Source organism: Thermobia domestica, chromosome 9 (genome assembly GCF_964235325.1).
Source record: "Thermobia domestica chromosome 9, izTheDome1.hap1.1, whole genome shotgun sequence".
NCBI classification, from domain to species: domain Eukaryota; kingdom Metazoa; phylum Arthropoda; class Insecta; order Zygentoma; family Lepismatidae; genus Thermobia; species Thermobia domestica.
The window spans coordinates 83,769,729-83,785,421 of NC_137462.1; the positions used below are offsets into that span (position 1 = coordinate 83,769,729).

General features: G+C 35.5%; 1 protein-coding gene across 1 annotated transcript in view; it reads left to right on the top strand.

Moving 5' to 3' along the window:
• LOC145694796 (uncharacterized) overlaps window positions 1-15,693 on the top strand; it is a 72,291-nt gene that overhangs the window by 13,823 nt on the left and 42,775 nt on the right. Inside the window, exons 2-3 of the mRNA XM_081771443.1 lie at window positions 7,685-7,846; window positions 14,936-15,496. Coding sequence (XP_081627569.1) covers window positions 7,685-7,846; window positions 14,936-15,496 — 723 coding nt within the window. The remainder of the gene's footprint in view (window positions 1-7,684; window positions 7,847-14,935; window positions 15,497-15,693) is intronic.

Consider the following 15,693-nt stretch of genomic DNA (forward strand, 5'->3'; position numbering starts at 1 on the left):
CAATGAGAAAACAGAATTTGGTATGCGTGAGCGAAACGAAACTAATTTCTTACAGGTTTGAACATGTGAACATTTGATTAATAGATTATTTACCCAAACCACTTTTCTTGTGAAATTATATTTGTTTCAACTTCGTAGTTAGAAATAACTAGCGTCAAATTACTAGGGATGGAAAATGAACCGGTTGTTGTGAAAACGCTCTGTTCTGGTTCCTGAACCAGTTCTGGGTTGTGGCTGTTGTTCAGGAACAATTATGTTCTTTTTTTTTTTCAGGAAGTGGTTTTCGAACCGGTTATGAAATATTAAGCGCAGAGAGGAGTGGTTCTTGAACCGGTTCTGAGATATCAAGAAAATGAAGAAAAGGTTCTGAGACCGGTTCTGAGTTGTTAGGAAAAAGGTCGAACCGGTTCTGGGAGAGGTTCTGAGTTTCAGTTGTTGTTCAAAAATCGGTTCACGAACCGTTTCTAATATGATAGGAAAACGACAAGCCGGTACTGACAGCGGTTCTTACATATTTGTGAAGTATATATCGAAAAAGAATATGAGCCCAGTGATACTGATACTAGATTTCGATATGTATACAGTTATTGAGTGCTAGCGCTTATTTTTCATATTCCACTAAATGTAATTTGTGTTACGTTGATATGCATCTGAAAATCAATTCCTTCTTTAGTTCTCTCATTCTTTTTTTCTTCTTGTACTATACACTCATGTATTATCTCGACATGGTCTTATATTTGAGCTTTATCACAAATTTACCTTTCTCAAATTACTGTACTTTTCTTTTTCGATAGTATTGTGAATCTAATATTAGTTTGTTATTTCATCTATTTTCCACTAATCTATTATCCTAGTGCACACAAATATATCATATATTTATTTGTATGTAAACGTGAAATATACGCCTTGTATAACTGGACTTAGGCTGTATAGTCGAGTTAGAGAATAATTAAGAAACTAAATAATGGAATAAATAAATAAATAAATAAATCACTCCATCATTGCCTACAGAGGAAACATGGTCTGGTTGAAAAAGCAACGCAAGGTAGCATTGACTTTGATTACCTCTTACGACAAGCATGTTTGAAAAATATGTGCGGTCAATTGGTCAACCTGTTTGGTTGCACATGAAGAAAATATCATTCACCGCCAATAAAAGTAACAGAAAAACTTGGGGAGCGATTAGATCCTGTAGACTACAGAACGTAACACGTCATTTAGTCTTTTTGTTGGAAAGCGCGATTGCATCGTAAAAACATCGGTCTTTTGTTTCGTTTTTTAGATCTGGTACAAACGCCGATCCTTTCTTCTTTTGATTTCTCAAAAAGAGCATTAGAACTGCGTCTAGATTTTTCTTACATTTAAAAACCAGGTCCACTTTTACCTTACATAAAATATTAACACAAGAACCGGTCACTATAGTTTCTTCACATTTCAGAGCCGTTCTGATCTTTTCTTCATATTCCGGAACCGGCTCCACAACCACTTCGTAATAAACCAAATAGGTGCTTGAACCGGTTCCTTAACCATTGTCAAAACACAGAGCCGATTTTGAGAGCAATTCTTACATATAGGAAATATGTTGAACCGCTTCTGGAAGCGGCTCTTGAAGTTCAGAAACTAATGGAACCGATTCTGGGGACGGTTCCTAAAGTTAACAGAACAGTAGAACCGGTTCTCAGAGCGGTTCTTAAATTCAACAAAACAATAGAATCGGTTTTGGAACCGGCCCTAACTTTATCATGGGTTCTCGGTTCCTGAACCGGTTCAGAACCGCTTCTGAAATAAACAGAGCGGTTCTTTTTCCATCCCTGTCAATTACCCGCTTCGCTGGGTTAAAATAAGAAAAATTAATAATATGTTCCGATAGTTAATCACTGTTTACTATTATAGAAGCGCTTTCTGTTGTCGGTCATTTTTCGATCATTTTTGAATATCTTCCCCTTCCCTTTGTTGGACCGTCAAAGTGATATAATAAAAGCCATTCCAGGTCCAAAACTCATCCATGTTGAAAATTTTATTGAGAGTGGTCGGATGTTTCAAGAGTTATTATGTCACAAAGACAGTCTCCTTCATTTTCATTCTTTTTAAAGTATACCTCCCTACCGCTCCTCTACGTTGCACCGTCAAAGTGAAATGATGAAAGTTGATCGAGATCGGTCGGGTGGTTCAAGAGATTAAGAATCAGAAACATGACTTTCAATTTTATAATGTACAGGGTGTTCATTTATTATGTAGCCAAAATTCACTGGTGAAATCCTCATATATAAACAATAAATAAAGTCTATATGAACAAAGGGTGAAAAACTCGTTGTTTCAAACTTACTAGATGCCGAAATCGGAAAAATTGTAACTTTGAAGCTGCCTAGCTCGAAAAGTATGAGAGATATCAAAGGCGGTTAAAGAAATATTAGAGGAACTAATACACCATTTATCTAAATAACTATGTTTCAAAGTTGGGACGTTTCGGCGCAACGGATTTTATAGAGGGAGCTGCGGTATAGGTTCCGCTCTTCCACCTCTCTCTCTCTAAAATTATTTGCGCCGGTACAACTCAATTCTGAAACATTGGTATTTAGAAAGAGGGTGTGCTAGTTCTTCTAATATTTCTTTAACCGCCTTTGATATCTCTCATAGTTTTCGAGCTAGGCAGCTTCAAAGTTACAATTTTCTCAATTTCGGCATCTAGTAACTTTGAAGCAACGCGTTTTCCCCCTATGTTGATATGGACTTTTTTTTTATTATTTAGGTATGAGGATTTCATTAGTGAATTTTGGCTAGATAATAAATTAAGACCCTGTAGATTATAATTCATGAAATGCCTGACATGAAATGACATAGTTGAAAAGTTAACACTCTCATATTAGGTATTAATATAGGAACACTCTCTGCATTTGTTACATGATAATAAATATATTGCAGGGGAAGTATTCTCGAACCATTGTACACTATGTACTCCTGGTGGCATACGAACTTACGACTTCTGGATTTGGAGTGCAATGTACTTTCACTCCACTACGTGGTTAAGCAGTTAGGTGTAATACATAATTGCATTACTAACCTTCGACATTGTGTTTTGTCATATTGCATGGACCGAGTTTGAGATTACATTTTACATGTGTAAGTTGTTTAATAAAAGTGGGCAAATCTTTTGAATCTCAAGTCATTAGTTAGTACTTCATAATTATGTTTTAAATATTCTGTAAAATACAGGAGTGGCCCCCAACTCTATGGATAAGATGTCAGCATCTGTGCTATATACCACATAACATAATTATGTTTGCATAATGGATAAAACGGATAGCATAGACGTGTGAAATATTGCAACTTAAACCATATATGTGTAACTCCGTCATATGTAGTTAGTCATCCTGACCACAATAAATTTATTTAAGATCGTGAGTAAAATCATGTTTGTGTTCCTTTTATTTTGTCTCAATTGTATTATGAATATCTGAATACCATATAGACTTATGTAAGAAGATATTTAATGTTGATATTTTTCCACACTTTCCAATCACAACTAGGATCTTTTTGTGCTGCTCTTTTAGGATTCATATGAATTTAATATTACCTTTTAGACCTACTGGTTAGAGTATAGGGATTTGTGATTTTTTGAGTAAAGACATAAAAGGAAATTACAGAGCGAAGATAGTAACAACATTGTAGAATATTATGTAATGCTACAGGAAGGGATGCATCTGTCATGTAATACATAATAAGATTCTTAGTGGGATTATGTTCTGTAGCAGAAAGTACGAATAATATTCGTCTGGTATACAAACTATGCGCTTTTCTTTAAATATTTACTATGTTCATATCTCCTAGTTCATTGGTAAGCGTATATCATTATAACGAAGTCAAAAAACATTTTTTAAAAGAGAAACCAATTGTACACCCACGTTGGAACATTTTACAAAGAAGAGTGGGTAATTCTTTATTATATTAGTTAAATACCACAATTTACTTAAGAGGTGCATATTGAGAGGCTGAACGCGGGCAAATGAACAAAGAAATCTACTGCAATGCAAAAAGCCGAGCTGTCTGGTTTTATTCACCAGAAACTCATAATTATATGTAATACTGTAGTATCATAGTTTGCATAAAGTAAATACCAAATATTTTAACTTTTGTTTCTTATAATACGTTAAGGTTATTAAATGCTGCAGTATCAAATTGATGGTAGATTTGTTGTTTATGTAGATTTAAAATAGCACGTAACGTTTCTTCATAGGTATGAATAATTTCAAGCATGTTATCAAAATCCTCCTTGGAAGAGAGGAATACTGTAACATGGTCAGCATAAAAGAACATATTTTTGTTTAGGGTTCCATTACATTCAATCCATCAATATTTTTATTTATCAAATGTAATAAGAAAGTGAGAGCTAGCGCAAATAACTGCATGCTTAGCGGACAACTTTGTAGAACACTACTTCAGACGAGAATGGATAGTGTCAAATGCCCATTAATATTCAGTTTTGTGGTAGCACGTTTATATAGACATGTTACAAACGAAATAAATTTACCAGAAAACCCAAATTGATGCATCACTTTCCACAAATAAGTATGTTCCATGTTCTCAAAGACATTTTAGAAGTTTAAACTAAGAATAACAATCAGTATAGTCCCTTTTCATTAATAAGATCTGATAAATATTTTTGTTTTTAATCGCTGCATATTGATATTTACCTATTAACCACTCCATATAGTCAGACATGTTACGTTTTGCTAAACAGTGGCCAATAATTTTGACACTAATATTAAGAAAATATATTGGGAAAAATGACTTACAAGGAGGGTTGAGATATTTTGGGAGTAAAAACAGTTACTGAAAGATTAAGTCGGTTTGGTATTTTCATCAAGGAAACACCATTCACATACTAGTTCAGTAAGTACATCCTCCATAATATCTCTGAATTTACAATAGAACATGCTGGAAATCTCATCTTCAGCTGTGGATTTTCCTGGTTCGGGACTGTATACTACTAATTTGACTTCGTTTACAAAAGAAAGACGTTGCCAATACAATGTAATCAACTGTCGTTAATATTTTCGATATTGAATCCTATACTCATTCACCAGATGTCAAATGAGACGTTATGCCCAGGGGCGGATTAAGGGGGGGGTCTTCGGGGGCTATATCCCCGGACCTCCAGGTGGACAGGGGCCTCCACTCTGATCAAAATCTCAACTGGCTATCTAAAAAGAATCATAAAGATACAATCATCATCATAAAATATGATAAAAAAAATATGAAACATATTCTGTTAACATCCCTACTATGCTTTCACTGAAATGTATTAGGTGAAGTCAGCAAGGGCCACATATTTTTTCTAGCTCCGGGCCTCCAGATGGGTTAATCCAGCCCTGGTTGTGTTAAAGAGTTTATGATAATGCTCATATTCTCTCAGGTATTTCTTACGTATGTCTAAACTGCTTAGCTGCACTGTAATTGTTGCTGACCAATTAAGGCAGCATCAAAGTATCAGGTGTCCCAGAATTCTTTCCCTAATTACGAACATTCATAAGACATAAAATATGACACATAGACAAATACTTTTTGTCTTGAATTGAATGTAACACATTAAAGTTTTGTGTACATACTTACTGTTATCTTGTTTGATACAGGACCCAGTGACATAACAACAGCGGAATCGGACACCATTTGTTAAAATATGTACTCAAACCAGAAGAAAGTCCAATGTGTCCTCTGTTATCACGAAACACAGTCACTAAAAACAGTCCCGAGACAATTCCAGACGACATGCCATAGACAACCACCATCAGGGCATCAAGATGTAATATGCTAAGTTTAAGGAAACAAGCAGGGCCAGTGATCTCCCTTGAACAGTGATCTCTCTGCTCCTACTGCACAGACAATTCAAACAGTGAGAGACGCTTTCGTGAGAAGTCCCAAGAAGTCAGTTCGTAGAGCCTCGCGTGAGGTGCAGATTCCTAACATAAAAGTGCATTAGTTTCTACACAAATATCTTCTTTTCTGTGCGTTCTAAGTCCAGATCGTGCGGTCCCTACAAGCATCAGATTGCAATGCTCGTTATGACTTTGTTGTTGCCGTGCTGTCTGAGATCGAGGAAGACGTTGATTACCTGAAACGTGTTCTTTTCTCATATGAGGCCACATTCCATTTGAACGGTGTTGTAAACCGTCACAATGATAGGATCTGGTTATCCTAGAATCGAAAATCCTCACGCTTTGTTTGAGACCGTCAGAGGCAGCCCTAAGCTGAACGTGTGGTGCAGTCTTATGCACAATAAAATCATAGGACGTTGTTTCAGTGAAAAGACGATCACAGCCAATACCTATCTTGATACGTTACAGTTATTTGTTGTGTCACAGATTCAGGACATTCCGGACTTAATTTTCCAACAAGACGGTGCACCACCTCATTGGGAGTTAGATGTTGGTGCCTATTTGGATACATTATTTCCGGGAAGATGGATCGAGCGTGATGGTCCCATAAACTAGCCTACGCGATCACTGAACTTACCACCACTGGATTTCTTCCTTTGGGGTTATGTCAAGGATCAGGTTTACCAAACACCAGTGAACGACGTCGCAACATTACGGCGCAGAATTACTGAAGTCATGACAGTAAGTGATAACGTTATGTAATGTTGACCAACATATGGGTGGAATTGGAATATCGCCTGGATATTCTTCGAGCAACGCAAGGATCGCACGCAGAAATTTATTAATTGTGTGCACAAAAACTTGAATATTTTACATGCAATTCAAGATAAAAAGTATTTGTCTATGTGTCATATTTTATGCCTTATGAATGTTTGTAATTAGGGATAGAATTCTGGGATACCCTGTATGTTTCTTATTGACTTTCATGCTAAACTTCAATTCAAGCCTCTATAACTTATCCCCATATGCACTTTCATCTGATATTGTGTATTTAAGCATAGTTGATCACTTTCTAAATAGTGTCCAATTTAGCAGTTGGCATCAGATAATCATTTCTCAGTTAGCTCGGGCCGGGTTTTTATCACGTTATTTTTGAATGCATACCCTAAGCGTGGAAAGGAGGACTAAAATTTACGTAAAAATAAATAGTATTTCACGAACTCTTATAAGAAGATGAAGCTCGGCATATAAACACATTAAAAATGTGTGACCACGTGCTTCACCGTTTTCGGCAATTCCAACTCTAGGAGAGAAAGAGAACCAATTGCTACAAAATCTTCATTTTCCATTTTGTATCATGAAGTGGCCAAAGTGAGGAAACTTTTAAACTGTTTAAAATAAATCTTGAACATGGCTAGCACACAAATAGAGTTGACACGGCTTAGGAAACGTGCTTATACAAGATAGTGTAAAATCAGAAGGTACTGTGAAGGGACATATTATCTAGATTCTTGTCTCGTCTACAGACCTTCTTCTATCGCTGCATTAGTTTGAGACAAATATTTATTTGAAGAAAATGTTTTACTCAATTAAAGAATGAATGCAGTTATACTCTAACTTTTATGTTTATTAAAAGTAGTATTAAGTATTTTAATTTCAATATGAGGGTAGAGCACATTTTAGATATCTATAACCTATGATGCAAAACATACCAGAAAAGATTTCAGCATATTTTCTCACTTAAATTTTTTAGTGATGAATCGTATGTATCACATCTATCTTTTAATAATCGTTATTTCTTTATTCCGTAGCCCAAGAAAATTGAGTTTCCTGATCTTACCAGGCCAGCACCATATACTCTGAGGCCCTTTGCAGGTATCTACAACCCTTTTCCATATGGATGCTCTATTTTGTGCAATCACCCCACTGATGATGAAGCCAAGGATATTGTAAGAAAAATTAAAAATGCCTGGGTAAGTACTATTAATCCGAATACCGAATATTTTATTTAAAAATGCATATGCGCATGTGGAGATGCATATTTTGAAGCTTAGTGCATATTCTAAGGGTATTTATGCATATATTTGAAGTTATGCATCATTTTAATATGGCTAGTTTCTTGAATCGGTAGTTTAGTGTATATTGAACATCAACTAAGAAAATATTTTTCCTAATCGCTGCTTAATGGGAATATTCTATCCTAAAATCATGGCATTAAATTCATTCATGTACATTTCTTGACACTTCTTGAAATACCGTTTGGAAGCCCAACGTGCATCCCTCTACAAAGTTACTTAATTCTTGGCTCAGACGAAACTTAAAAAGAAGTTTTGTAAGATCCTTAGCTCAAATCAAAGACCGAGTCAGTTAACCAGTACAAATATAGGATCAGGCAATCTTTCCCAGTTGAATGCGAACAATTTGTGACATTGTACAAAAATTATCCTATTACATCAGTTGATGTTGAAAGGTCATTTTCTGCTTTGTTAACTTATTTTAAGAGACAAAAGAGTATCTTGAAAACCAGAACACCTTGAAAAACTTCTTGTAATGTACTGTGGACATTGCATACAGTAAACACTGTTGACAAGAGAATCGGGAATGTGAAATGAATATGCTGTTTCTTAAGCGCATACTATTTTATTTAGAGTATGTATATATGTATTTTTTCTAATTTTTGGTGCATATTTTCACGTTACTTACGTTAGTGCACATAAATCCGAACCTCAGTTAGTAGTCTACGTCGAATTTTCTTTTCCTGGTATTCACTTGATTTACGAAGGCACTTGCACATGTCGTCGAGAACATCTGTTATATTTTATTTCTTCTTTGGAATTTTACGTCAATTCTAAACACTAGGCTATATGAGTCATGAACATGACAGCTTAACGTAGGATACGAATTATCTAGGGTTGGCAACTTTTCCATATTATACAGGAACTCGCATATCTGGCACATTTTTTATAATTTTTCCCTTCTCTTGATATGATTTAACAAAAATATAACAAAAAATAGGTAACCATAGAATAAGCTGTTGCAATGCAAATATTGCTTTTTAAATGGGCAGTAAGCAGTACTGAAATAATCTAATATCAATAATAAATATTGATATTGCAAATACTCTTTTTAAAAAGAAAATGAGAGACTGGTTGACTGTTGCGTTCTTTCGCTAGAAATACTTATCTAAGTGAACTGGAATATTTCGCTGCCCATTACCAAGGTGATCACCATTCTTCTTCTTCTTCTTTTCTATCTATTGGCTCTCCATTTGCTGCTATTACACATCCTACCTTTCATCGTTGATATTGATTGATTATTTCATCTTTTTCTTCTTCTTTTCCGTTTTGGAGGCCTACAAGTTTTAGTCTAGCTATGATACTATATCTAACATATTATTTTTGTTTTTTAAGTTTAGTTTTCTTAGCGCGTGTGTACAAAACAAAGTATCAACATGATCTGACGCCATTCTATTCTAGTCCAGTCTATCTTTTACACTGTTATATTGAACGTTTTAACACTGCAGAATCTTCAAGTGCGTTATCATATAATGTAAAACGGTTCAATTTTTTATACTCACAAAGGAACATCTTATATTGATAGTAGCGTTGCCAAATCAACCAATGTGCAATCGATAGAGGAGTGAAGAAAAGTGAGAAATCCAAAGTTTTACAGGCCGACACGCAGAAACACAGGAGATACAGAGGAAAGAAGGGTCTAGAATCATGTGAAGATAGCAATGCAAAAGATACACTGACACAGAAAGGACTTCAAAATGATTAAAGTAATCAAAATGATACTTACACAACAGTATAGTAAACATTGTATCCACAGACATGCTCAATAACATCGTATGTAATGCAGTGTTGCCAACTGAACACAAAATGAAGTTTTGTTAAATAGCACGGAACACAAATTATAACATCTAGAAAATCTAATTAGGAGTAGAACCATACGTGTGAAGTCATGATGTACATTGTTGCCAACATTTGAAGATAGGCCTATATGAATTCCTATATGAATATCGGATGTAGAAGAGAACATACAGTACACGATTCCAACTAATTAAAACCAAAATATGAGAGCACAAACAATAATATAATCACTGAAGCACGAAAATAAGGGACGAAGCGCAGTGTTGAAGCAGGTTTGCTCAAGTGGAAAATCAAATAATATCAAACACAGCACACAAAACTGAAATGATGCATGCTCTTGGATTGACAATTGATTAGCAAGCTCACGTTTCTGATGCACGTAATATTGTATCACCTCACACGTTATTGGTAGTCATTTTTTCAGTGTTGCTGTTGATAAAGCGCTCCGCAGTGTGTTGGTAATGTATGTACTCTTCTACATCCGAAATTCATGTAGGAATTCATATAGGCCTATCTTCAAATGTTGGCAACACGGTACATGATAACTTCACAGGTATGACATAATTAGATTTTCCACATGCTATAATTCGTGTTCTGTGCCATTGAACAAAACTTCATTTTGTATTCAGTTGGCAACACTGCATTACATATGATGTTATTGAGCATGTTTGTGGGTACAATGTTTGTTTAATATACTGTTGTGTAAATATCATTTTGATTACTTTAATCATTTTGAAGTTCTTTCTGTGTCAGTGTATCTTTTGCATTGCTATCTTCACATGATTCTAGATCCTTCTTTCCTCTGTATCTCCTGTGTTTTTGGGTGTCGGCCCGTAGAACTTTGGATTTCTCACTTTTCTTTACTCCTCTATCGATTGCACATTGTTTGATTGGGCAATGCTACTATCTATATAAGATGTTCCCTTGTTAGTGCTGTAGTCCTAAAATTTTCAGAGAGTATACGCTGTTTTGTGATCATCTATGATTGTCATAAAGGATATAGAAGTCATTTTTAATGAACAATGTACAACGCATGAATTAATTAATTGAAATTAAATATAAAGGATATATTACTATTATATAATCTAAAAGCATTTCATGTTATTTTCTTGATGATATTTCTTATTTAAATCACACCATTAATGACATACGTAAATGGATGTAGATATCGAGAAGGAACCAACTCATTCCGAGAAGGAAAAGAGAAAATCGCACCCGACGTGCCAGGAGTAAGAAAATTATGTCTAAACCCTATAAAATCATTAATACATGATTTTTTTTTCAATTAATGGGTTCTGTATTGCTCAAAGTTACGTATTAGCATGAGATTGAAAATATTCATACCTTAGTTTAAAAATATCGATCAAGTTTGGTTCTCTTCAGCAGAGAACAAGCGAAATATCATCCATCGACCTTCAAAACTGTAGGATATCGTCTTAGAACAAAACTACACCACTTTGCATCGATCTATCCCCATAGCCTAAAACTAACAATTTTGTGTTTTGGTCTGATGACATAGTCACTTTATCACTGAAATAATGGCCTGATTAAATTAATTAATTAATTAATATAAATGAAACAAAACTAGAAAGTACTACAAGCTTTGAAACAGAAGGTACTCTCTAATGATTAAGATTAAGCAGAGGGTATACGGCGTGTACCACCGTGTACCCTCGACTACAGCCTTGCTTATACTACTTTTAATGTTGACCCCTCAGTAATTATCTACTTGTGAACTAAGTGATGTGTCATTTCATTTGAACTTGGATTTGGATTTCAGGAAGGGATCTAACTTCACATAAATATTCAAAAATTAACATTACAAAAATGATAAATACCAGGTGTAGAGTTGTGGAAAAACTAAATAACATTCTCTACATAAGTGCGAAGATAATTATATATATATAAAAAAAATAGTTAGTTGGTTTTTAATTAAGGCTATGCTCTATGTATATCAGGTTGTCTAAAAGGTATTGACCGTTTGGAGCTCAAAATCTATAATGCATTTATTGTAATTTGAAAATTACACTCTGACACCACTTATGTGCTATTTTGTTCGATAACATTCTACCGTTTTTACGGTAACACTATAATTCCGTCGCTGTAGAACTTCTGTACTTTTTGGCCAAAAATATTAAAACGTGTTTTTCAAAGATCTCTTTTGAAACTAAATTAACAAGATTCGGGGATTTCTGCATTGACCGAAACAAATGATAGTCTGACGGTGCCAAGTCTAGAAGCATTAAAATCCCTTAGCCAAGTTCTCTCAAACTTGTGATGGGTCGTTAAAGATGTGTGAGGTCTGGCGTTGTTAGCGTTAAGTACGACATTCTTTGTGTTGACCAATTCTTCGCGCTAATTGTCAACAATACAGATCCGAGTCTATCGTTCTATCTGGTGACAGCAGCTGATTATGCACGATGCCCTTCCAATCCCACCAAACGCATAGCGTAACCTTCCTGAACGTCAATATGGGCTTTGCTACCAATTGTGAAGCTTCTCCTTGTTTCGACCATGATATTTTTCGCATATTGTTGACGTAGATTATTCACTTTTAATCACTTATGATCATCTGCTTCAGAAATGGCTCGAGTTCATCTGTTTCATTAGAGTTTCGCAGATAGAAATTCAATGGAGTAAAAGATTTTGAATCTATCATGTGACATCCAAACGTCGAGGTTCTTTTTGTAGCCGCTTTCTTCAAATGACTTAAAACCAGAATTAAATGCGGGAGAACGCAGGAGGACGCCGTCCCCTCATCTGTAAAAAATATATACGGCGTTCCCCCAGTTCCTAAAAAATTACAATGGGCAAAGATAGGCAGAGGGGTCGGCCTGACGTCATGCCGCTACCTACCGTCCCTTTACCTTTTCAGATCCACTTTTATCCCTGATTAACACTGTTTAGTGATGGATGTTTAGTTCATTGGTGATGTCATGGCTGCTCAAATTCCGATCTTGCCTGGCTTTTAATAAAATATAATTCACTTTTGCTGTGATTGGTCACAGCCTCCGAGGAGCATCTTGACATCGAAGTTTGCAGAAGAAAAAACAACTGAACCATGTTTGCGCTCTTCCTTCGATAACTCATCTTGCTCATAAACAGCACAAATTTCTTCACAGGTTTTCGCATCATTTGCGCCTTTATCGAAATAACTGTATAGTGCAATTCTGCAGAAAGTTCACTCACTTTCATGGAGCAATACCTTACGTCTGATTATAAGAATTCCAACACTTTTTACATATTACTAACTTCAACTATCAGCTGTTAAATGAAGTTAGTCATGACTCGTTACTATGCATATACTTTGAGGTTTGGGACACTAACGTCTTCTAGTGCGCAAAAGGCCCAATACTTTTAAACCAGCTGATTATACACAATTCGTATCGTGTCTTTCCACCGTGTCTCGACTTCATTTTGTTGTGTCAATTTCGCTGTGATACATCTAGTCTTGCTGCAATAAATTGTCTCGTGTACACAGTGTCAATTTTACTTGGACAAAAACCGAAGAAATGTTAAGTAGTGTCCTTTTTTAGACAATTTAGAACAGGAAGAATAATAAGGATTTCATTATTTACTAAATAAATACAACTAAGGAGAAAAAATCTATTACTTAATTTTAAAAACAAAAACACATTTAATAATGGAGTAGCAACATTAGGCTTATAACATTTCCCTTTCTCACGTATATTTGCCACAGATGAACATAATCTTTCACGGTACAGCTTAGTATTGTTTAGAATTAGTTACAAAGTTACTTTACTGGACGATTATGAAGACACAGTGGTTCTATGATAGAATACTCATGTTTGGCACACAGGGGCCGCGGTGGCTCATTGGTAGAACGTTCACCTCTGGTGCATGGGGTCCTTGGTTCGACCCCAGCTCGCGCCAATTGAGCTTTGTGGCGGACAAACACCGTGTGCTTGGTATTTCTCGGGTGCTCCCGTTTTGTCCCACTTTCTTCATTCCATCCCCTTTCTCATCACTTCTCCCCTTTCATTTCTTATCATCACCGTCTCCTTCAGCTTAGCCGACATAAGCGTGGGACGTAAAACTTAAAGATTTTATTTCTTTTTCATGTTTGACACAAATGGCTTCAGTCATTGTTCAGATGTGCACTTCGTGTTGGAACTTGATAATATTATACTTGTGTTTCAGCTATGGGATTCTCTTGTTTATTCTTATTTTAAATTCAACCAAATTACATTCCACTCATTTGCATATGCATTTTATAATCTCCATCGCCTTACAACTACTGTATTTCGTTGTTTGTAAGTTGACGAATCGTTTCTGAATTGAGATTACAGGAGACATTGACTTAATTTTATGTGGGATTTGAACAACATATATCCTCACTGGAAATAAGTTCAAGGCTTCATGCACAGAGAGCAAATACAGTATCAGCTGGTTAGAAGACACATTTGAAGGAATTTGTTCGTTTCTCTTGAACGCGACTCTGTACAAATAAGAGAAAAAAATAGAAAAAAATCTTAGATTTCTTTCTGAAATAATACAGTAGGCTATATTGAATTGATTCTTTTTAGTTATATTTAACTAAATAGGGCGTTCAGAGCACAAGAGAATCAAGTTCAATTACCAAAGTTGTGAGTAAAAGAGACATAAAGTTTATATGGTATTTTAAATACGTGGAAAAATTAACATCGTCTTTTACATTATAAGAGCTATTTACAATATCTAGACATAAATCCTATAAGCTCTGAAAGGAGCTTCTGATAGAAATATCAAAGGTGAAATATTTCTTAGATCCCTTTCTGAAATAATACAGTAGCTATATTGAATTGCTTCTTTTTAGTTATATTTAACTAAATATGCGCGTTCAGAGCACAAGAGAATCAAGTTCAACTACCAAAAGTTGTGAGTTAAAGAGACATAATGTTTGTATAGTATGGCTAAGTACGCTTAAGTAAGTGAACATTGTTTTTTTATATTATATAAGAGTTATTTACAATATCTGGACATGGATATTTTAAACTCTGAAAGGAGCTGCAGATAGAAATATCAAAGATGAAATATGTCCAAAGTGTCCAAACGTGTACTTGATCCCTATGTGCAGTGAACGTATCATATGCCAAGGGACCAAACTCCAATTACGCAGATCTGAAATGGGAAATTTGTGATTACTCTAAAATTGTTATTGGTATTGTCAAATTTTCAAATATATTTCAGGTTTGTGAGGGAAAACTCACTCTTCTTCCTGAAGAGATTGAAGTAATACAATCGGGTTGGATTACGCCAGAAGATTTCCATTCTCCTCATAGGCTGTTAGTACCAGATGACTATGTACCAGAAGAGCTCTTTCGTCGTTACACAGATACAGATTCAAGACCTGTCACTCCAAGTCCAACATTGGCCAGTATAATGACCAAAAGTTCCACTAGACGATGTGTTACTCCAGACCCAAATATTCATCGCGAGCGTAAATTGTTAGTTGTTGATCTGAGACGCAGTCATAGTATTGAAACACTGAGCTGGAAAGTATCTATCCGAAACAGTACTTCTGTGTCGCCAGTACCTGCTGAACGCCAAGAACTCTCTCCCCTCACGACATCTACGAAGACACCAAAACAGTTAAAAGTTGAACAAGTGAAGTTGGTGCCACATCCAGCGTCAAACACTCCTTCACCGAGGCCAAAATCTGTTCGTTTTAGAAAGCCTCCAACTAAGAAGAAATCTAGCAATGACTCTGAGGAAGAATCTGGTGGAGAGAAAAAGGAGATTTCGCAGGAGGTATGTGGTGACAGCGCACTAGATTAACTCTGCAGTGGTCGCGCAGTCCAGTGGAACGGTATTAGTCGCGCGGAGGACAGTAGTCCTACATTTAAAATTTAATGTATTTTACTATAATTTTTATATAGTTAACTTTTATTGTGTATGAATTCCATGTTAATGGATTATTTAACTACTTTTAAATGAAATAGGATCAA